Source organism: Poecilia latipinna, unplaced genomic scaffold (assembly GCF_001443285.1).
Source record: "Poecilia latipinna isolate Pla-1442-1.1 unplaced genomic scaffold, P_latipinna-1.0 Scaffold6, whole genome shotgun sequence".
In the NCBI taxonomy this organism is placed as follows: Eukaryota; Metazoa; Chordata; class Actinopteri; order Cyprinodontiformes; family Poeciliidae; genus Poecilia; species Poecilia latipinna.
This window is the reverse complement of record NW_015112622.1, coordinates 509,421-533,699: the sequence shown is the minus strand read 5'-3', so window position 1 is coordinate 533,699 and position 24,279 is coordinate 509,421. Positions and strand designations below refer to the sequence as shown.

Genomic DNA, 24,279 nt, shown 5'->3' with positions numbered 1-24,279 from the left:
AAGAGCGCATTTTGATGCAACGCACATCTGCTGGAAAACCTCACAGGGCATTTATATGTACGCCTCACAACAAGAGCCATCATCATTCTCCTTATTGATTGAAAAAGAGAGGAGTAAAGCAGATAATGAGAAAGTGGCGTATGTTTGTGTGACTTATCGCCGAGCAGACAGCTCTGTCAAATGTCACACCTCAGTGGTCAGGAATCTCTAATTAGCTGTAATCAGGACAATATGGTTGAGGCTACGGGCATCTGAACCAACTGTCACAAAACCGCTCTGCATACAGATACAGAAATGTTTTTTTTTAAAACCATTAAAGTTGTTGTAGAAGGTGGTGATATTAGACACTAATTCCATTCCAAGACATTCGAGGAGGTGTGTGGAGGAAGTAAAGTCAAGGCTGATCCATTTGAGTGAGATTTGACATGAGGTATAATTATTTGCTCTAGTATTAGCTGCCTATTCAGATGTTAAGATGTGGGTTTTACCTCTGCGACGAAAATACCTTGGAATTTAAGGACAAATAAGACTTAGAGGTGTGCTTTGTAGAATCACTGAGAACACTTACTGAACAACTAAAGTGTTCTTTCTACATGATGTGGAAAAGCTGATGTACTTGGCAAGTATTAATGTAACAACTGAATAAACGCCTATGTGGAAGTTCTTTCAGCAGAATGTGGCATGGTTAAATTGATTAGCTTCACTTATTAGAGCGAAACAGGTTATGCTACAGATGTAGCACATCAGATATAGTCAAAACACAGTAGCTGTGTTTCCATTGACCTTAATATCGTGCAAATTGGAATTACAAACATAAGTCTGCTTAATGGAAACAACAATTTTGAAAATAATTCACTACAAAATTTTGCTGCTGGGATGCGGTAGTTTTTCGGCTGTATTAACATTTATTTACTCCGCAAAACTGCAATGAAAACACATTTTACATGTCACGTGTCGTGACCAACAACCGAATGTTAAACTGGAAAAAAAAATAAAATAAAATAAAAAAATAGGAAGACAGGAAGAAGTAGGAAGATCAGTTTTTTTGACAACTTATTGTGTGAATAAACTGGTTTATTGAACAGAAAAATCGCAATTGCAAATTTGTGTCTTTTTCTATGTGAGCGGAATATCAACAATGTTTTTCACATGGCTAACGATTCCAACATGCATGTTGTATCAAGTCTGTTGTCTTTCTGTCTGTGTTGCTGTTTATTCATAAATGGGTGGGTGTGTACTACCAGGCGAGCACAGCATGGCTCTCAAAGAGCTTATCCAGACAGAGGCAGCATCATAATCACACCGTGGGATGAAAACGCCAGATAAGGACGGAGCTTTGAATGTTATAGACCCGATATGCCAACATTCTCGAATCTGGTTCAGGGCCACGATTAGAGCTTAAATGAATCACAGGTGCTGCTTTGTAAATGGGATGAATCTGGCGCTTATACGCTACGATGCAAACAGATGTAAGATGGCACAATCGTGGTGGTACGGAAATTAGCAAAGAGGCTCGTCTACATTCTTGGGACACAGTGGAGAAAACTGGCTACTGGAAAATGTTGTGAAGTGAGTGGGCTCTTATCACCGAGTGGGGTATTAGCACTCGTAATATGCTGCGCCACTTGGCTGACAATATGTGGAGAGCTGGCATTTCAGACAAGGACACGATTTGCCAGCCTGAAATGGAGGTATTTATGACGGTAACTGTATTTGACTCCCCACATGAGAGGAGCATTCGCTTGTGTGTGTGTGTGTGTGTATGTGGTTTCTTGTAGCAGATAATGAAAATGTTGGGAGTGTGCTACTAAAAACAACACAAATGAACCGAGAAGCCGCAGCGTTCGCTGTGTAGGAGTATATTACTAACTGCTATGGCAAATGCCAGGGAGAAAAGCAACAAGAACAGCAAACACAGCCAACCAATCATCATCTCAATCTTGGTTCAATTTTTTTACTTAGACATATACTTTTATCTGCATGAGTTTACATGATGGAAGCCTGACAAACTGCTGCATTGGCATGACGTGTAATCCACCATTGAGCTTAAGCTAATTTTGCGATGGAAATGCAGGCCCCCCTTTTCCAAGCAGAATTTGTAAAACGGCTATAAATCCACAGAGAGACCCCAAAAATCATTTTTATGCTGATTGTGTCAATTTAAACAGCCGAGCAAGTCGAGATGTTAGAGCTTCAATCCAATTATGGATGCCAGATGGAAGAGAAAATGAAGAGGAGAAAGTGGTAAAGGTTGTCATTTTAAGAGAGCAACAATTTTAAATAATGCTTTTAAAGTGTTTGTGGGGAGACGTGGGGGGGATAGAAAGAAATGGATTTCTGAATACTTTTAAGAAGCAAAACTCTGAATAATGTTATTGGAAAAGTGACGTCTTCTCATGCATAAGCAACCCAAGCAACATCAAATAAACAGCAGGATAACACAGCCTTCAGTAGAATTCTTCTAAGTCTTTTCAATCCGGCCTATTATGAGGGGATTTTTGGTCTTTACAGCAGACAGAGAATTGCAAGCCAGTGAACTGAATGCAACATCTGGTTAAAAGTTTTGGAATTTAATATGTCAACACTTTAAAACGGAGACTGGTGAAGAATATGTTTGAAAATCGGAACTAAACTGATTGTCCGCACATTAAGTTTATCAAACCTTAATGGGACAGTATGTGTTTTCCACTGATGCCATTTTATAGCACAATCAAGTAACTGTTACCTTTAGTTATAAAAATGTTCTATATATTAAAAATGACTTAAAAAGAAATTCTGCTTCTTCGAACTCTTTAATGCTTCCTGCTCTCTGAAACTCCGCCTTCAAGAAGTCTTTACAACATGGCTCCTATATTATCCCTTTAACAATGTTTTTTTTTTTTTTTTTCCCCAGCGTTGCACTGAAAAGCAGCTTGTATAATGAGCTCAGCAGATGTGCAGTTCCACCAAGTGTTTGCTCTTTGTTATTGGCTAGTCTGAAGGGGTTCAGTGCAGGCGGGCTGCTCTGTGAGGTGGATAATGGGTAGCTCCGAGGAGGAGCTGCGCCTTGAAGGCGGGGCTAGGTCCAACCAGATGTTTTGCTCAGCTGAATGGTTGCTTGCTGTAGGACAGGGGTGTCCAAAGTCAGTCCTCGAGGGCCGGCATCCTGCATGTTTTAGTTCTCTCCCTGGTGGTGGTAACAACCTCCTCAGCAAGTCAACGTTCTCCTTAGGCCTTCTAACGAGCCATCATTTGATGCAGGTGTGCTAAACTAGAGAGAGAACTAAAACATGCAGGATGCCGGCCCTCGAGGACCGACTTTGGACACCCCTGCTGTAGGAGATTAAAGGGTTTATCTAACGTGCATGAAAGAATCAAGCCAACGATGGTTTTGATGAGGAAAAACTTTATAACATGGTGGAAAGCTAAAAAAAATAATACTCCTCTTCTAATATTTAAAGCATCAGAAAACATGATTATAGGATCTGGTGAAGATATCCCAACTAAAATGTTACTCAGATTAGCTTGGAGATTTGCCTTTGCCTCATCACATTATTCACATCCGTGTGTGTAAACGTGTGTATGAATGGGTTAATGACTGCAGTGTAAAGAGCTCTGAAGACCTCGACATTGACGAAATGTTATACAAACACAGGGCATTATGCAATTATTTTAGCTTCAATGCCAGATACCAAATCTCATTAGTGAGCTCAAGACTACTTCAGCTGGGGAACACATGGGCTCATGTCACAAGTGTAATGCAGTCCTGAGCCCTGGGGATGGAAGTTGTGAACTGAACACATCTACAGATACTAAAGGCAACCCAGTGACTACTGACGGTCGGTGCTGTGCGGGCGAATCCGACACCCCGCTGACTACAGGTACGCTCTGGCAAAAGTGAGAGGTAGACAGTGGAAGTTAGAGGACTAGACAAGCTGTGCAGACTCACTAAGTGAATTTAAATTGGGCAGCATGAGCATGAACATGCTGAGGAATCAATATGTGCTATTAGCATCTCCTGTCAGCGAGGTTGTAATGAAGCACAGGAAAAGGAGGGGGGAAAAAAATTGCAGAGAAAAGCTCGAGTTGGGGAACATCAAAGCGATCATCAGTGTGAAACCCTGCCTTGTCCCTGACAGCTTAGGCTAAGAAAAGCACAGCAGCCGAAGAACCATAGAGCACTGAGCCAAAGACATATGCTGCAGAAAGTAGGACAAAATATGATGTGCTCAGGCAATTATCTATGGATTTTTTCCCTCAATATACAAAGAACCCTAACAGGCGTCACGTGACACCTGCCGTCTTCAAACCCAGCTTGACACGATTCTTTTTCCTAACTACCATTATTCACTGTTTGGAGTGATTACATGGATTTAAATTTGCCACAGTTCCATAAGCCCATGGGCTCAAGATGGACTATGAACTTGAAAGGCAAGTAGCAGAACCCAGCTGGCTGGGGATCTGGTGGAAAAAGCCCAGAAGGGAACAGGCAGTGGAAAACATCACCCAACAAGCCAGAGCCATGAGCCAGGAGGCTAGCCTCAACAGGAAGCAGAGGAAGCCAAGGAGACTGCTTGTTGAAGCTGGGGGTCATCTCATTGTTTCTGAAATCACAACCATTCCAATGGTTCAATTGGTTACTTAAAACTTGTTGTGTACATAAATTATCCTCTCTAAGAAGATTAAGTCAACCCAAAACTTGAAGTCTTTCAAGTCCTGCTAACACAGATGTGGTTTTCAATGGCGGCTTCACCAAACAAATCACCAAAGAGAAGCAGAAAAACAAAGGTCTTACCATGGCCCCCGCGTGTCACAAAGGGCATCCGGTTGATGGCAATGGGCACAGTGCCATGTTTGTTGTGGAAGTGGTGAACATGGTGGGTGGTGCTGAGGGAGGAGGAGACTCGGGCGGCTACGGCTGGACATGGGAACACCAGCAATGCCAGAGAGAGCACCAGCCGGAACAGCAGGGCAGGGCTGGCCCACACCACGGGGGACGCCGCCGCACCCTGCCTGGGCACCAATAGCAACCCTCCGTCTACCTCCACTTCCACCTCCTGCTCCATGGGGGCGGGGCCTGAGAAGAAGGGCAGGCCTCTCCCCCTCATGCGACACAAACAGGAAGTGAACATCTCAAAGGAATCCAGGGCCCATGATCCCCCCCAGCCTACCAGCCTGGGATTGGACAAAAAAATAATAATAATAACAAAGGAACAGAAAATACAGATTAAAAAGAAGTATAAGCCAAGAAAGGGGGAACAAAAATCAAAAGCAGATCCTTTGCTTGAAAATCCCAAAAATGACTGGAAATAAAATCACTGAAGAAGAAGAAGAAAAAAATACAAGATCCTTTCTGAGATGAAAAATCTCCAGGAGTCAAATATTGATATCCAGAAGCTTCTTGATCCTTTAAAACCAATTTTCCTACTCCTACCCTAAAACAGCTAATTAAATCTGATAAACGGAACTGTCGAAACAGAATGTTAGCCGATAAGTATTAACTTAGCAAACATGGGACTCCATCTTAGACACTTGTCTGCGATGATCTTTCAGTCAATTGTTCTTCAGGATTCCCATTGCCTTGGGGAGATCTTCAGAGGTTTTCTCCTCCCATAATCCGAGCCTACCATCTCTGCTTAGTCTGCCCGACACAACTTATGGCAGCCGAACGAGAAAACACATCTGAATAAAACCAGAGTGCAGAATAAACAGGAGCAGACAAGGATGCTGCGAAGAAGGAGCGTCCAAAATCCGGTTCTGGGTTTTTGGGTTTTTTTTTATAGAATCCTTGAGGGAGCTATGAAACCCTTTCAGTCAGGAGCCGAGAGAAGGAAAAACACAGATTAAGACATAAAATGAAGCACTCCGGGGCAAAGGAGGAATCTGGAGCCGGAGCAAAAACAGCTGGCTATTTCCAAGCACGGCGTTGAAATCCTTCCCCTCTATTCTGGCAGGATAAATCAATACGGGTCATAGAATGCTGAGCAGCACCCAAGAAAAACAGCTTAACGGGATTAAACCATAACCAAAAGCGCTGAAGTGCCTGGCGTTCAGTTCATCTCAACAATCTTCCCATCCTAGGACTGACAAACAAGCTCCGTCCTACTTGCTCCCTCCTCTCGCTTTGAGAATCCACTGCTGAGCCGCTTCAAAGACCGCTCTCCAAGGTGGGAAAGCGACGGGAAACAGTTGCGGGTCCCCTTGACGGAGCGCCGACGCGGGAAGCTGCTGCCGCTGCTGGCTCGCTCAGACGGTCTGACGGGGATGCTGCTGCTGCTGCTGCCTTCGCTGTGAAATTCATGCTAATTGAATCAGAAGCTGCAGCAACGAGCACATCCTTCCTGCCCGCGCAGTTCTCCCATCTCCTTTTCCTCCGATCGAGTCAGCCAGGGCGCCCACCCCCCCCCACCTCCACTCTTCCTTCCACCCCAAACTGCATACAGCTCTGTACTTGGCAAACCAAAAAGGAGGGGGAGGAAAAAATAGCTACCAAAAACCAAAACAAACAAAAAAAGAACCTGTGATAGGAGACGGGAAAAGAAGGATAAGGTAGACACATTTAGATCCTTTGGATGAAAAGACCGTCAGTGTGATACACAGGGCAGCGCAGTGATGGAGAGGGAGAGAGGGAGAGAGAAAAATAGAGAGTGTGTGTGTTTGGTTGTCTGGCTGAAGCGGAGAGGGGAAGAAAAGTGAGAGAGAAGGAGCGGGCGAGTGGGAGGGGAATGAAGGAGAAGAGGACACGTAGAAACGATGGAAGAATTGCATGGATGTTGTGTACAATAGATAAACACATAGAGAAGCTGCTGATTTTCAAACTGATCACTCTGCTGTGAGTGACATGTCCTGAAGATCCACATGCTAGAGATAAACCCATCACAATTCTGTCACTAGTTTCCGATCTCCAACTTCTTTGTTAGAAATCTGAGTTGATTCCAAGAGTTGTAGCATAACAGGACTTAAAATATGTGTTCAGCCTTCCTGTCATGAACAACTACTGATATTTGAAGAAGAGGCAATGCTCTCTACATCATGGCTTCCCAACACAAATAAAGACAATTATAAAGTCAGCCTTCTATCACCTGAAGAAGGAGTAACTTCTCAAAAAGATTATGAGAAACTAATGCATGCTCAGAAAACAAATTCAAAATATCTTTGTTAATTTAGGACCAAAAAAGATACAGACCCATTGTCGCCGTATCAACCTTCCAGACCTCTCAGGTCTTCTGGTTCTGGTCTGCTCTGCATCCCCAGAACCAGAACCAAACATGGAGAAGCAGCATTTAGCTGCTATGCTCCTCTAAGATGGAACAAACTTCCAGAAAACTGCAAAGCATATGAAACACTGAGTTCCTTAAAGTGAAGGCTAAAGTCTCAGTTGTTTAGAGTTGCCTTTGATTAATAATTGGAAAGCAGATTAATTCTGTTCTGGATTACAACTTTTTCTTACTTTTACTTTGCCTCTGTATTTTAATGTTTGTTTTTTGGTTGTTTACTGTATTGTGTAACCCACTTTGAACTGTTCGCTGGAACATGCTATACAAATCTACCTATCTTGAAGAGCTTACTGGTCCTGGAAATAGCCAACTTTATGCCTTCCTCATTCGATAACATCATCTACATCAAAGATTGTGATTTTGGTTGTTGAAGCAAAGCTCTGGCTCTTCCTCAGTGTTCTTTCCATGTCTTTCACAACATAAATGTACTCAAAGTATCTCCCACATTTCCTTTCAGAAAGTCTGACGCATTGAGATGACAAGAGAAGATGAAGAGTAAGTCCCTGTCATTCCCATTAAATCTGAAAAATGAATTTCAAATGTGAGGAAAATTTGCGCGAAACAAGATAAAGAAAGAAAGCAGAAATGAGGCGGAATAAGAGAAACAGAAGGTGGCGGGGGAGATTGTGTACGAGATAAATCAGGGCTGATAAAGATCGTATTTGGGACAGGAGCTCAGCGCGGGAGACAAGAAGCAAGAAAAATGGCCGAAGCCAAGAAAAGGCAGGAGACGTCCTCTGCGCTGATGGAGAGAGCTGAGCCTGGGCTATTACTCATGTGCTCGCGCACCCACGCACACAACAGCCAAACACACTCACCCCAGTCAGCCAGGTGGGAGGGTCCCCCGGGAGACCGGAGATGCTGTGCTTGCTGATGGAGGGAGGAAACATCGCCCAGGGTGACCAGGACAAGAGTTCTGATCCGGCGCTAAGGCTGAACTCCCGAACTCAGAGCCAAAAAAACATAAAGCTTCTCAATGTTCTGACGGTTATTCATCATTTGATTTTTTTTTTTTTTCCTTTGGTAATGACAATGTTTCCTTCAGAGGGCAGTGTGTGGACTGGGAACTCATTATGAGGGAAAAAAAACTCAGAGGAGTATACTAACACCTGCTGCTGAACTCCCCTACGGCAACAGAAGAAACAAGCAACACAGAACACGAAAACACACACACACACACAGGTGAACAATTGGCCCTCGACGCACACGCCATGCATAAAAACCGCAACACACACTCTGGCAACTGTTGTGTCAGCGCAGCTGCCGTATGATGCAACGACTCACATCTCAAAAAGGCTAAAAGTTACCAGGCTTCAGACGCTGAGCGTTCTGCCGGAGAAATTACAGACTCCAGAAATCCTTCAGGGGAAAGTACGGTCATAGATGGAGAAGGTGGGCTTAGCTGACTGACAGATGTGGGATCAAAGCCTCTCCTCTACACTCTAATCCCGAGGAAACATTCTTATGATTACACACCTAATTAATTAGACTTCAGACTTCTCGAGATGTTGAGAAGCCAAATACAAAGTAAGAGGATTCTCTCTCTTCTAAGTGTAAGAAGGAAATTACAAGTGAGTTTAGCAGTAGAGGTAATGTTAATGTATGGGCCTGTAAAAAACAGTGCAAGGTTTGAAGACACTCAGGAAGATAAAAGGAGCTCGATGCAAGAGCAGACTTGCAATTTTTTGTGTTGGAACACAAAAGCTAGGATAACGGGACAAGTTTCATCTCTTTAGTGAGTTCAGACAAACACCACAAAAAAGCAAATCATCAATTTTTAACACCAGTTTCCCCATTTCTACTCAGTAGCTTTCTGAAACACTAAGGGCCCAGTGTCGGCTGCTTATGTAAGGACGCTGCAGGGAGACTTGTTTTAGAATTAGGGAACAAAGTTAGATATCATTTCATGGAGTGTTGGATACATCGGACAAGATTCCAGGCGTATGTTTAATACATTAACACTAACGGTAACCCTAACATTAGATAACTTTAACCCAACAAAATCAGGACTCCATTCAGGCATTGTTAGTGGTTCTTCTTCTGCTTTTGTGATGCTTTATAAAGTCTTCTTTTCATGAAAACCTAAAAAGCTGAGACTCACTTTGAATTTCACGCAGCAGCGATGCAGCACATCACCGCCTGTGTACTGCTTGTGTTTCGTACTGTTTTCTCATGTTGTTAAATGGTAATTCAACTTTTATTTTTTGACAAAAAGAGGCACAGCTGTGGATTGTTTTATCTGTGACGCTGCTTTCTAATGTCTCAAAGAAGAAAGTGACTTTCAAACTGATACCTTTTCTTTTGTTAGTAAGGGAAATACCAACAGGAGCTTGACTCTTGCATTTCTGTTGCTTTTCTTTCTTTTCCTTTGGCTACACTGGGTTTTGTCAACTTCAGTAAATAATCCATATAATGTCACTGACAGTGTTAACCATGTGCAAAATTTGTGGGTATGAAGGCTGATTTAAATGTGTGAAAATATGTCAAAAAGCTTAAGACCTCCACCTTTAGATCTGTTGTATGACTCCAAAACGGCATGTCTTGCTACCATTTTTGTACTTTGAATTCTTAAATCCTATGATTTATTAATTGCCACTGCTTGTTTTCTGAATCGATTCCCGTAGGATTATAATCTTCATTACAGTCAGTGTCCTTTTCCTACCTCCTTCATGTAGTTTCAATTCCCCCCGGTTCGCTTATTCAGAATGTTTTCAACAGTTTCCATATAAATATACAACTAGTCAGAATCAATTTATGTCTTTATGTTAGTTAATTAATGTGTTTTGTTACCCATCAAACACTGTAATCCCCCAAAAGGTCATAACAATATGTGCACCATATGTGGCGCTGTATGGGGAGTACCAGTAAATTATTTCACTCACAGCTGGAGAGTTCTTTTTTGGCCTTTCCAAAGTGGAATTTCATGGTTGAACCCAGAGAAATTTCAGAACAAAATCATTTAGAGTGCTGTATAAACTGCATTGCCATACAGAGCCCTTATTTATGTGGGTATATTTAAACAACGCATATGGGTTGAAAGAAAACTGACTGAAATAAAGCGTAGCTAACTCACAGTGTGCAGAAGTAGAGTGTTTGCTTGATCTAGTGCAATACCAAAGAATAATATTATCACTAGATGTGTTTATATTACAAATGTGCACAAACCTTTATTGATTTTCTGCTAAGGTTGACAAAAGAACAATTTTGCAATTTCTGTGTTTCTATTAAATAAGAAACACAATTACAATCACATTAACTTTGAAAATAATAAGTTATGAACAAAACATGCTGCGCCATCATCCTCCAACTTTGCGCCAGTGGCAACAGCCAGTTGGTGATCACGACTCATGATGTGAAGACAACTGTTTCCGTTGCAGCTTTGCAGAAAAAATAAAATAAAAATTTAAAAAATCAGCACAGCCAAAAACCATCTCATCCTATAACACAATTCTTTTTTCTCCAAAATAGGCGTGTTTGCACCAATCAAATTTATTTTCAAAATATCAAACTGCACAAGTATATGGTCAGAGGAAACGGAGCTTCTAATGCTCACAGTGAAACGTAGTAGCACAAAATATTTTTTGTAGTGAAACCTACAATAAATGCCTCCATACTGAGGCTGAAAACTGGAGTATGGAGTAAGACAATGCTAATCCTGCTAATCGCCGCAGGTCAAACTCATAACTTCACTGGACTTTGATCTGAATCTGGACCAAACAGCAAGTCAGTTCAGACCCAATCCTCAACTTATTTTTAGCTTTAACACTGAGGAAACAGACATGTGGAGGACAGCGGAGCACAAGTCAGTCAAAGTTTTAGTCAAGTTACTGATGGATACCATAGTGCTTTTCTAAAAGTGAGTAAACCCATGTTTGAAGCTGAGTAGACTGTTTAGAAGCTCCACTGAGACAGGCTATTGTATTTTGATTTAACTAATTAGTAAGAGAGTTTCCAAACCACTGACCTCAATAAATTTGTGTTATTTTTTCACCTCAGCTGTAATATATCTTCACACGGCTTCACTAACTGTTTGGTACAGTAGTTAGAAAATGTGCTTAATTTGGTAAATATTGAATTTTGACTTTGCAAATGGAATTTGTACAAAACATAATATTTATGCAAATTAGAATGCTCATTGGATGCAGACAACCACAGAATCCACTGAGGGTTGCTTCATATTCTGTAGCAATCTCTTCAACTTTTACCTACAGCTGTTTTGATCTTTGTTTTTATCATAACTGCATGCAAAGAAATACACGCTATTTGTGGAGTTACATTTATTAGACTTACATGGACATTTCTTCCTAAATTGGTCACATTTCGTTAGAGGTAGGACCCAAATGTAAAGTGTAATTGAAAGCAAAAACAACACAAACAAGCAAACAAGGAACTTACAATGAAAGAAACTGGGGGAAGACGTCGGGCAAAGAGATGAACTGGGGAATAGGCAAAGAAACGCAGATAAAGACAGATGAATCAGTGGAGTATAATGCAGAAAGGAAGCTGTATATACACTGAGGAGGGAGTAGACAATTACATGAGAACAAGAAGAGCTAATCACAAGTAAATAGATGCAGCTGGAGAAGGGAGCAGGCAAAAGCAAACAAGGAATTGAGAAACAGCTGGGAAGAGGAGCAGGCTGACCAGCAGATGGAGAGAGAAAGGTGAACAGGATGAACAACAGAATCTAAGTCAAACAAAAACCTGAAGGAAACACGTCCTAAGTAAGAACAAATGAACTGACGCAGCAAAATCTAAAAATATTGCAAGTAAATAGGTAACAAAAAAAAAAGCAGGAAGAAAACAATGAATAAAGAATGAGCACAAATACCAAAACAACCTGTAATACTGACTAAATTAGATAACTCATGATGCTCTACTGAAAGGAATGAAAGAAGTACAGGTCTACAAACCGACAATTGCATGCCTTAAAATATCTATTTTGCCAAAAGAGAAATTCAACAAATTAGGATTTGCTCACAGCTAATTCTTTTAAACTTTTGACCCCACAAAGAAATTGGATTTGGACCTTTGAACAATCAACTTCGAGAACCAATTGTCTAAACTGTTCATTTTACAACAAATCCTTCATGTGCTTCCTCCTCCCCGTGTCCCATCGTCTGAGACGTCAATTTGTTTCAATCATCAGCCGAGTTAATCCCCAATTTTACAGCGTTGCCTTTATCAGTCCTGCAGCGTCAAGTTGTAATCTTCTTAGAAAACTGCTCGAGATTCTAAAAGCTTGCCTCTTGACCAAATACTGAGAAGTCTGAGAACAACACATGTATGATGGTGGGAAAGAGAAAAGCTCGCCGTCTCCAAGTGAACATAGATCACACACAGCAATCAAACTGTGCTTGCAAAACCGAGCGCAGTTGGACGCGAGATTATTACAGTACCCAGCTTCTGATTTGTCTCGACTAACTGGTCTTGCATTCTCATTAATTTTTCATTTAAGCAGCGCAATTGAAACTATATATATTTCTTGCTGCAGGGACGCTCGTCCATACAACCAATCGGCTTTGCGAGTTTCAAACTCTGCTGCTTTGTTTTGGTGGGGAAAAGAAAAGACAGTAAGGCCATCCTATAGACGTAATGTGATCCGTGTTTATTTACTTACGTTAATATGCTTCTCTCGGGGAGTTTTTTTTTTTTTTTAATTAAAATCTATTGGTTTTCCACAAACCCAGCATCAATTATCCTGCTGGAAGTCAGACGGACACATTTACCCAACAAAGCCTTGAGAGCAAGCCGCAAAAAAAAATAAATAAATAAATAAAATAAAATAGTAAGATGGAAAATGGATGGAGATGGAGCAAAAAAATATTGAGCCATCTATCCAGAATAGACCAATGCATTAGAGGACAACGCTATAGGCAAAGGAATCCACTAATGGCATTGTGGTTTCACTCGTTATGAAATGTAGAAAATCTAGTTAAATGGATCTTTGCAGCACATGATATCAGGCTAACGGTAACTTGGAGGGATAATGACAGAGGTTTAACGTGTCGGTATCAATAAAGCCAAAAAGAGAGAGAGAGAGAGAGAGAGAGAGAGAGAGAAAGGAGATGAAAAGGAATTGGGCAGGATGAGAAGACACGAGGGACAAAAGGGGCGAGAATGTTTTAGATAATTAGAGAGGCTGGATTAAAGTAAACCGTGTATTGTGGGCAAACGAAGCCTCAGCTGGTAAGAGGAAACTAAAGATAAACTAGGTGAAGGGGGGAGTCTCCTGCTTCACTTGGATGGGTGAGCACATCTTAATCATGTGGAATGATACGTCCTCAAGGGGAGTTAGCAGGATAAAGCAAGGAGATGGGGAAAAAATACATTAATCAGCCCACCGCCCACGTTCCTTTTCCACAACACCATGACAGTCGTTTTCCCTGAGCTCCTATCAGAGATTGGATGCTCAACGCAACCACCTGCCACTCTACAACAGTTCAGTCTGCTTCAATCGAACTCTAGTTCATTTGTAGCCTGGCCGTGGCTTTCCTAAGCAATACCGCTCGATTCTAATCTCGCTTCACAGCTCAGTCTAGTCTTCCTCCAGTTGACTTGGGCTCCACAGGTTGAATTCCAACCAGGCCAATCAGCAATCAGGAGGCGAAGTTGTGAACGACAAATTGTAGTCTGGCTGTAATTTTAGCAGAAGAAGTTGAACAAAGTCATTCAGTTCGTGTTGGCCACACTAAAAATCTGGTTTGCTTGGAGAGGTGTCCATGTGTAATCAAACTCTGGCCCGCCTAAAAACTGAGGTCTCGGTTCGGTTCAAATGAACTCTGTTTTCGTTGGAATGCATATGTGAAAGTTAAGCGGACCAGATGCTGCTCCAAAACCAGGAAGTGGACTATAGCCCAGGGCATTCTGGGTAAACACAACCAAAACAAAGTGCGTGAGTCTACCGCTAGCAAGGAGAAATGGCTTAAGGTTTTTTACCATTGACGAAACATAAATCCTGCAATAATTAAAATCTGATGCCATTTTGTTCACATTTCTTGAAGAAGGAAGTTGTGTTGAGCATCTTCTTCAGAGGTTTTTCTGTTGTCTCCTTCAGTTGTTCTAAGCGGTGAACAGGTTTGGTTTGTCTGACAGTGCAGTGTGAAAGCCAACCTCACCAGCTGAAAATGTAACAAATGTTCCAATTTTGGTCCCCAATCGATCCAAGTCTACCGGACTATCAGGTGTGAACACCCTGAGGGTCAGCTCTGTATCGTGTTTGATAACTGCACAGGTGTGACATCTATCACTAGGTTGGGATGTTACATTTTTAAACACAGTAGGAGTTTGTTGCTGCAGTGGTGCTTTCTCAGCTAAATCAACACCATCCCAACAAATAAACACGACATTAAAACGACCTCCTCCTATTGATAAAGCAGGACGTATGAGACTCCATCCAGCCCCAGGTACGGCCGCGGTCGATGTTCCCTAAAAACTACTTTTAAACTAAGTAATCAACAACCCTCGGCAGAGCCCACCCGGGAGGCTCATCCCACGTCTTTTACTTTTTCTGGGCAGTTTTACTCTCATTTATTTAAAGGTCTGTTATGCTAATGCATGCACATAAATTATTAAGTGGAGGCTGAAAATGGTTGCTACAATGCAGAATTTATCACACCGAGAGCAGCGCTGCTAATTTGTTCCACAAGTTAAACATAAAATAATCCATAACACCTGCCAAAGTCTGTAGATCTTCCTCAGGCGGGTTTTATTTTTTTCCTTCTTCTTTTGCTTCACGCCAACATCATCGAAATGCAAACGAGGGATACGACTTGTGGGCTGGAACGCTTTCCCCCTATCGAGCTCGCTCACTCACTCTCTCGCTCGTCCCCTCCCACCCCCCTGCCCTACAGACATCCATCCATCCATCTCTGCATTCTAACACTGCGCGGTGAGTCAGCTGTCACTGTCTGTCCCTGCAGCTGTGGTCCCAGCTGTCTGGGCCAGATGGCCTCGTCTCCACCTCATTCACGATGTTTACGAGGGGGCGCCCTAACCTGGAGCCACGGACAACTGCCCCCGGGACCGTGCTGCTCTCGCTGGGCTCAAACTAAATGGAAAAGAGATGCATGTGGCGCACAAAGGAGGTGTCGGTACTAGTCACTCGCTGTGACAAAACCCCTCCCCACTCACCAAACTGCGATTGCACCTTTAAAACTAGCTCCAGCGGCATTCAATTTTTTTTTTTTTTTTTTTTTTTTTCTAAAGGGCTTCATCTTTCTACGTGCAACAACTTCATAGGTTGATATACAGGTTTACTGTGACCTGAAAATGATTCCTTTCTGCGAGCTATTGTGAAGCTAATAATTGGGATACATGCTGAAAGGTTGGTGAGGAGGGAGAGTGCCTGCTAAAGCCATTCCAGAATAATACTGGCTCACAGTAATCTCTTGCACACAGGGAGAATTTCTGACAAGGATTTAAGGATTTTAAATACAATTTCTATACGCAATGAAGGCGCAACAATAGCACCGGGGAGTGAGAGGGAACAGAGCACGGCGCGAGAGAGAAAGAGAAAGTCGGCTCCGTATGGGGCGGAGAGAGAGGAATGAAAGAGGAAACAGAGTCATCATCTTTCTGGGGAGCCAGATTGCAGAGCTCTAGGGTATAAGGCACCCCTAGAGTTCATAATGCCTGCCCAATCACATCTAATTTATCCATAGTCTACGTGAAGAGGAGGAAGTTAATGTGAGTTTGTGAATGTGTGAAAGAAAGCGAGCGCCAGAGAGAAAGCTACATGTAAATTGAGGATGTGATTTATGTCAAAAACCCTTTTTCAGTGGTGCAGGTGTCCATGACTGAGAAAAAAGGAGAGTCAAGACATTCAAGTAAGCTGTACTAAGGGTTATAGTTTCTACTTTTAGATACAGCGAGGGCTGACAGTGGAATTGTTGGTGACGCTGCTGCCTGGCAACAAGCATGTCCTTGGTTTGAATCCCAGTCTGGGGTCTTTCTGTATGGAGTTTGAAAGTTCTCCCTGTGAAAGTGAAGGTTCTCTCTGGGTACTCCAACTTCCTCCCACAGTCCAACAACATGTCTTATAGCTTAATTGGATTCCTAAGTGAAGTTTACGTCAGAACCATGTGTCTCTGTGACAGACTAGTGACATGAGGTGGGCGATAAAAACTTAACGTTTCATCACGCTATTCATTCTTTCTTTCTTTTTTTAGGTAACTGTTTTGCTGTTACTACATGACAGCATTTGAAGCCCCACCAACATAAACTCTGATCTTAAAAAACATTCCTATTTGTAAAAAAAAAAAAAAAATTAAGAAACCAGTCACATAAATTGTCATTTGTATCACTAAACTGCACTTGGTCATATCTTCAAATTCATTGATATTTATTGATACTTTCATTGAACAAACAGTGAAGAAAACGGTAAAACCAACAATCCCAAAAATATGGACACTTTAAACATCATTAATTGGAATTTATTGTGAGAACGATAAATCAAAATTCTTATGATGATAAGAAATTTATCATGATACATGATAATCTGATAACCCTGCAAGGATCAGCCTGTATAGATGGATAGAAGGAAATGTATAGTGCTGTACAGATGGTGATGTCACAAGAACTACCTCAATTAGTGAAATGGTCCAGTAGTAGTGAGGTGAGTGCAAAGGTCATGTGTATCTATTTTAAAAGCTGTGTCTCATCTACAGCACTGAGAGCTCAGATTCCTCCTGGACTCAGATATTTAATCACAAAATGTCAAACTAAGTCCTATAAAAATTATTTCGATTCCTACTGCTGTAAGTTTCCAAAATTGGTTCTAAAATAGTCTTAATATTGTTTATTATTATTATTATTATTATTATTATTATTATTATTATTATTATTTTGTCCTAATGAGGATATTGTATTTAAGGTTGTGTGTTTTTGTTTTATTGTTTTTAATATTTTTTAAGTATTGAGCACCTGCTGACTTTTAATCATGCTACATTTACTGTGTATTTTTGTTAAAGGCTATGTTTGGCAAGAAAGTTGACTCACCTCACTGTAATAAAATCTATTTAATGCTATAAATAAAACTCATCAATTTGAATTGTCAGAGTTAAACCTTTTCTTTTTAATGCTGATTTTTTTAAATGGCACAAAAAACTGAACTGTCGTCTTTTATTTACCTATGAAATCAGAACTTGGATCCTGGACTGATGTTACATTGAACTGGTTTTATAGCTGCAAGTAATAAAACCAGCGAACGGTTCAATGTGGAGCATAGGCATCAAAATAAACCACAACTAATAATACAGGCTGATAATAAGATATTCACCAGTGTTTCATGTATTCAGAAAATAAAAAATCATTGCATGTACCAACAGATGGCAGAAAAATCTGATGCTACAGTATTATGTGTGCCAGTGATTTAATAAGATACAAACCTGCAGAAGCCAAAAAGTGAATCACTTCATTTCCCACTGATTTACATTCATAGCAGTCGTATTGGATTAGTTTTGGAGTATTCTAACTTCCCTTTAGTTTTATTTTTCTGACTAATATTTAGGAAATTTCAATTTCCATCTGCAAATGAAATGCAGCCCGTGACCCAGTTCCAATCGTATTGAAACCACCTACCGTCACAACATGTTGGTTATAAAACATGTGTTTACACAGATCTGCTGTACATAACAGCCATGATTTTCAGTTTTGCAGAGCATTCTAGATCAACATACCTTGAAATTTTAAACATATATGAATGACATGCTTAACTATGGGATTTGGTAACAATTATGCTTGATGATAAAACTGAAATTCTCTGGTCGGGATGAAATTAGCTAAAGCAGTTCACATCGTCGCAGTTGCATGACGAAAATCGCATAATTTCATTGTGAACCTTCTTGTCACAACACCCACGGCGAACGTTTTGCCAAAAGTTGGTCCAAAACATTCCCTCGGTGTGCCTGTAGGACCTTAGGGGGTGAGAATGAACACAAATGTCCTGAAAATAACGTGACGCCCATCATCTGTTCCACTTCTGTCTGAACAGGCTGGATCAGAAGTCCTTCACAAAGATTTGTTTTTTAATCATTTAAACGTTGTAACATTTTCACTAACAGAAACAGGATCCTTTACATAACTTAGTATCTTGTGAGATAAATACACGTGTAACCTTCTCCGACAGGATTCCATTTTCATCTGATTTCACTAAGATCTCAAGTTAGAAACCTAACTTCTTTGTTTTTTGTAAAACCTTGGTGACAACACAGTAAAACAATAAAATGAAATTATGGATCGACCTGTATGAAGAAAAGATTCACTTTAGTGAAAGGAGAGCATATTAAGAAACTTTTGTACATAAAACAGATGGCACATCTACTCTGAGAAAACCAACACCAAGTAAAGAATGCACCACTAAATGACAGAATAATAACATTTTAAACAGATATAATTTCCCCAGCTGCTTTGGACCGGACATCACTTATTTCAGGCATGTTTCTCCCTCCATCTGTCCAGTAGTGGACACGAACCCCCCTTCTGTCGGAAAAACCCCTCAAATAATTGCTTGGCAGTGTAAAATCTCAACTTCCTTTAACTTGTAAATAATTTTGCTTTTCCCTTGGAAAGTGCAACTTCTCTAAACACAGGCTATATGATTTTAGGGTATGTCTGGGCTGAGTGTGTGAGCGTATTTAGACTTGGCTTGCCTGTGTGTGTACGCCGCGTGGCGGTTGTGGCTAAAGATCAGAGCCCTTAGTGCAGTATAGCTGACTGAAATCAGGATTTCAGAGTTAATGGACGGGGTGACGGCTGCCTCCTCGATGTGTCAGCCTCTGTTACACGCTCTGCACACAGAAGCCACCGCTGTGTGCTTCAGAGCAATACACTGGCTGAATACATTTTAGTAAGGAAAAAGCACAAAAAGGAAACGGTTTGTTCCTCTGTCTTGTTTACCCGTTCGGTGCAGAGGTGTCTGATGAGTTTGATTATTCTGTTGCCAACTTTGCTCTAAAACTACTTTTTAAAAAATTACTTCTTTTGTTTGTCTTTCTAAAAACCCTGTTCTGCATTCTGATGTTATTAGTCATGCGAGACTCAAAGACCATACTGAACTGTCTTAGTTTGTCACATAACAACAAACCTCAATATAATTTGAATAAGGTTGATTTGTGATGAACTGATACAAAGTGGACTTATTGTGGGGAAATTCTCCACAGGCGTTTCACATTTAGAGAGAAAGTTCTGCCTATTCCTAAATAAAATAAATAAATAAATAAAAAACAGGCAAAATTTTACCTTTTATTTTAAATTAATTCATTGTTTTATGTGGGTATATTTCACAAAAAATTAATAAAATACTTTTGGTTTTGTTGTTGCAATGCTGTATTTGCTTCAAATTTTGTGTGATGGAGTGTTATGGCTTCAGTGGGTCTCTGCCCTTTTTTCCTTGTAGGGTTCTGAAGACAGGTCTCTGCAGGTGATACGTGTTGCCCTGATTGGTGATCTGCAGCTTTAAAACTGCCATGAATGCAGTTGTCTGGAGGGCTTTTTCCTCTCCCTCCTCAGACCCCCATTTGGTTTGGTTTGGTATGGTTGAGATTTGTTAGGTTTGTTTTGCATTTGCTTATTTCTGGTCAACTATAGGTTCTGCATTAATCTATTTTGGTTTCTCAATTCAGGCATTCCTTTTTTTTCAGGTTTATTTCTTTAATATAATTTAATGAATTCTATTTTCATTAAGTCATTAAATCCTTGTGTGGTCTCCTTTAATGTTACCCCATCAAACGAGCCTGGTGGACGTAACATTGAGCTACACAATGTAGTGCACTATTTTGAAATACAAATAATATTATGCTTAGTTTTCAAATTGTTTTTACAAAGATCTGAAAGGTGTGGACAGCATTTATATTTAATCTCAGTCAGAAAAGGAGTCATAGTTGCTTTAGTAGGTCTATTATACAGAATTTGAAGAAAATACTTTCCGGTTTATTTTTGCTGTGCAACAAATGTCAAAGTTCAAGTAGTTTAATATTTTTGTGTGGCAAAAAACAAATAAAAATATTTCTCTAATGCCTCTTGTTCCAATTGTCAGATTAGTCATTTTATCATTCCCTTTAGTTTTTCGCGATTCTGCGATCGTGGAAATTCACACAAGATCAACAGAACCTTCACATTTTGTTACACTAATGCATAATTGTGAGGGTTTTTTTTTTTTTTTGCAGATTAGCCGCAAAAATGGTCAGAAACCTTAATTCCACCTGCTGTAGTCCATGCTTGATGTGGCGAAAAACAAAAAGTCACATTTAGCGTCACACGTCAGCACAAATACTGGAACGATTCTTGAAAAAATGTCTAAAATACCATAATAAAATCAATGATCGACTGCAAAAAAAAAAAAAAAAAAAAAAAATCACAAAAACAGGCAGGTTAAGCTTTAATAACTGGACAAAATATGGCTTTCCACAGATTTAAGGAACCATCCTCAGAACATTTCAAGCTAGCTATTAGTCTATTAGTCTATTAGTGTTGTGAAAAGAGAAGATATCGGTCATAATTTAAAGCACAGCCTACATAGCAAATGCATTTCTGGAATATATCCCAAATCTCCGTTCACATGCACATGCTCTCTATTGGTTTGAGTTAATATAAAAAGTCTTGGGGCTCATGCTTTGATGCTGGAAGCACTCCATTATAATGCCTTAGGCCGATTTTACACTTTATAAAAGTTCATATCGCAACAATAGGAAAAAAAACCCAGAGGATGGTGAAGGGAAAACTCAGGAATGTCCTTGACGTTCCCATGTCTCTCCTTCCTTCATGACTCCAATCACACTCTTTATCCCTCACTTTTAGGAACATCTAATGCTGTGGCTCAACGGAGGATATTAACGTATCAAAGACCAGAATGAGTGGCATCCTGGATGAAAAGCCCAAGAATGTTTTCCTAGCAGCAGTGAAAGGCGGACTGACAAGGACTGACTGACGCAAAGTCCTTGTCAGTCAGGATATAAAAAAAAAAAAAAAAAAACCCAAAAACACAATCTTTAAGTTTGATAGATATCAGTAAACATCACGCACAATCAAAAGCACCTGAATGATATTTAGATGACTTTTTATTCTATCCCTCTACCTATTTTGTGAATTAGAAAAAAAATTCAGCAAAAAATAGCAGCATAGACAAATAAATAGGCAATAGAACGCAAGAATCCAGCTAAAAAACAATGAAAACTAGGAGCTTAAATATTGAGGCAGGGGTGGAAAATGACAATGGACCCAGCTGAACTGTTCAGAGACTCAGTAGTGGCAGAATAAAAGCAGGAAAACTGAAGGAGAGAGACTAATTAACACTGAAGGGAGCTGAACTAAGACTCAAAGGACCTACAAACCAAAAGGGAAAAGGCCCGACAATAATCTAAGAGAAAAAATTCCTGATGTACGAATAGAAACAATTGAATGAACCGACACCTCAGTAACAAATACCAAAGAGAAGCCAACAGGATATGGCAACATAAACAGCAAAGAACTGATCAAAACACAAAAGGACCGCGACAACAAAGAAATCAAGTGGAATGACTGCTGTTTTTCCAATTAACCTGGTGGCAGGTAAACACTGACCTCAAAAACAACCTCCTGGTTCTTTTAATAAAACATGCTGTGAGTTGATTTGAATGAGAAATCAGCACCACTTAAAAGCAGTGGGGTATGTTTACTGCTGGCTTCCATCTCATATATATAAAACCTCTGGGAACTTAAGAGGATCGGTTTATGAGGTGAGATCATTTCTGTTGTTGGGACTCAAGCTGTAAAGTGTTTTTTGGTGTCTTTGTGTTGCAGTTTGAACCGCAGCAAGTGTTTCATGTTCACCGGTGAATGCTGCAGAGCATCTCTTGGTTTTTATTGTCAGTCAGTAGCCATCACATTTGACTAAAATAATCTTTACCTTCCTGTATAAACACAGTTATCACTTCTAATATAAGTTTGATCAAATGTCAGAAAAAGCACTCACTGATGTCTTTAATTTAAATTATTGGGTTTCATGGTAAATGATTGAGGAGGTCATTGAATTTGCCAGCCTACAGACTTCGCACCAAAAATACCACCCCTACCTAAGACGCCTCTGAACTTTTAGGTTCCCCGTAGAAATTGGTGAGAAAGCCTTGTTTTCTTTGTAAATTATTAAATTCATACATCTAATGTGTTTACTTGGCCTACGTTCATATGAATAAGTTATGCTGCCACACAGAGCATTTCTAAAGCTTCACAAAGTTTCACAGAAAGAAGACCTGGGATTTCTGAGGAAATAAAAATACTAAATAGTTACTTTTGCAGCTAGAGACAAAACAAGTTGAACGACAATTGCGCTGGTTTTAAAAAAAAATCCTACAGTCCAGATGTGGGTATAAAAATGCAAAAAATGGTTGAGGTGTAACGTTTTACCATGTGGAACACATTTCCTATTTTAGAGATAAATCTCTCAACACAAAGGTCGACTTGTAAAGCTTTAGAATATTTGTTTCTACGCAGGTTTCAGTCGGTGCTGGTGTCACGCCAGGTTTGCGCCTGAGAACCAAGAGATGCTCTGCAGCATTCACCACAATAAAAACAAACCACATGTTTCAAAAGTTCTATATTATTGCTTTATCCTGGGGAACATTTGACAGCTTTTTGCAGATATGTGTTGCATTTGTGTGAAACCATAAATGATCACATCAAACAATAAGTCGTTTTGTATTATTTTTCCTTTTTCTTGACCCGCGGAGAGAAATATGCTCTAAACACCGTATTTATCTCGGTGACAGGCGTACAATCTACAACTTATTCACTGCACACGCCGCTGAACGACGCTGTGTTTAAAAAAAATGCGCTCACTATATTTTTCTTTTCTTGCCCTCCTGATTCGGTGCGGCACTAGACGAGGACAGGCGCGGCCCTCTCCCAACCGTCAGCCTCCGTCGCTGGCAGCCATAATGCCCCGCTGCGCTTATCAAATGCCAAGATGACAGATTTAATTAAAGACCCTTACGTTCTTTATTCAGCCCGGCCCTGTGTCTGTTCTGGCTTATGCACTGCAGGGGTTTACAGGAATCACTTGGTGACAGGGTTTGATAAAGTCATTAGGCTTCCAGACTAATAATAGAAAATGGGAAGGGCTGTCCTTTTGTTAACCAAGAGATAGGCAATACTGCTAGCATGTAACACAAGAGATTAATGCTTATGGAAATGAGAAGGGAACATGTAATGGAGGAACACTAATCTAAGATGATTGGACGTACAGAGGGAACCGTAATATGAAAAAAAAAGCACATAGGATTAATGGCACACAAAACGAGACCGTTGAAATCTAATCAGGGAAGGAAATGGATCCCTGCGTCTCTGGGATTGGTTTGTGAGTGAGCTCCAACTATAGGTTACATAAATGAATCAACGAATACAGAATTTAGAGCCTCGCCTGTGGCAGGGCAGTTAATCTTAATGTTTTTTCATGCTGTTCTTCTCTCGGTGCTGCTTGTAGTGCAAACGTGGGGGCTGTTTTTGTGCCAACGAGTTCATGATTTGATTGCCGGGAGCACAGAGCGCAGAACCCGCCGGGGCCGCACGCGGTCAGAGTTCATCTTCCATCGCGGCCGGGAAGCAGTCTTGCAATCTAAACAAGATTTTTTTGTTTTATTCGTTTTGTTGTTTTTTTTTTCTTAAATTTTTTAAGGGAAGCTTCAACGCAACATGGTGCTTTGGTGTATGCAAGGATGCAACAAAGTCTGCAGCAATCTCATCACACACTCCAGCTTGCCCTTTTACCTCCGTGGTTCACTGGTTCACTCGTTGGCTCTGCCGTTGCTTTATTTTCACTCCCTTGGCCATGATTAAAGTGTGTACATTTAAATAATTCAATTTGCAATGCCTAGCTACATAATCATATTCTTCCTTCTCCGCCTTCTTTTCACTGATGCTTCAACTCCCTGCAGGCACATTTTCTTCTCCGTCTCCCTACATCAGTTTAAAAAAAAAAAAAAAAAAAAAAAAAGCGCCTTTTTTCTTTAAAAGGGAAAAATTTTTTTTTTTAAACGTTTATATTTTAACA

The 24,279-nt window shown here is 40.5% G+C and overlaps 1 protein-coding gene across 9 annotated transcripts in view; it reads right to left on the bottom strand.

Annotated features, from left to right (window-relative positions):
* Positions 1-24,279, bottom strand: part of nrxn2b (neurexin 2b) — an 825,611-nt gene that overhangs the window by 315,229 nt on the left and 486,103 nt on the right. Inside the window, exon 1 of one of the 9 annotated variants that reach the window (XM_015016805.1) lies at positions 4,775-6,632. The exons of 7 other annotated variants lie outside the window; for them this stretch is intronic. In XM_015016805.1, the coding sequence (XP_014872291.1) occupies positions 4,775-5,111 (337 nt within the window). In that variant the 5' untranslated portion in view covers positions 5,112-6,632. Of the gene's footprint in view, positions 1-4,774; positions 6,633-24,279 lie in introns of those variants that run through there. One more of the 9 variants, XM_015016730.1, reaches the window with a different exon arrangement.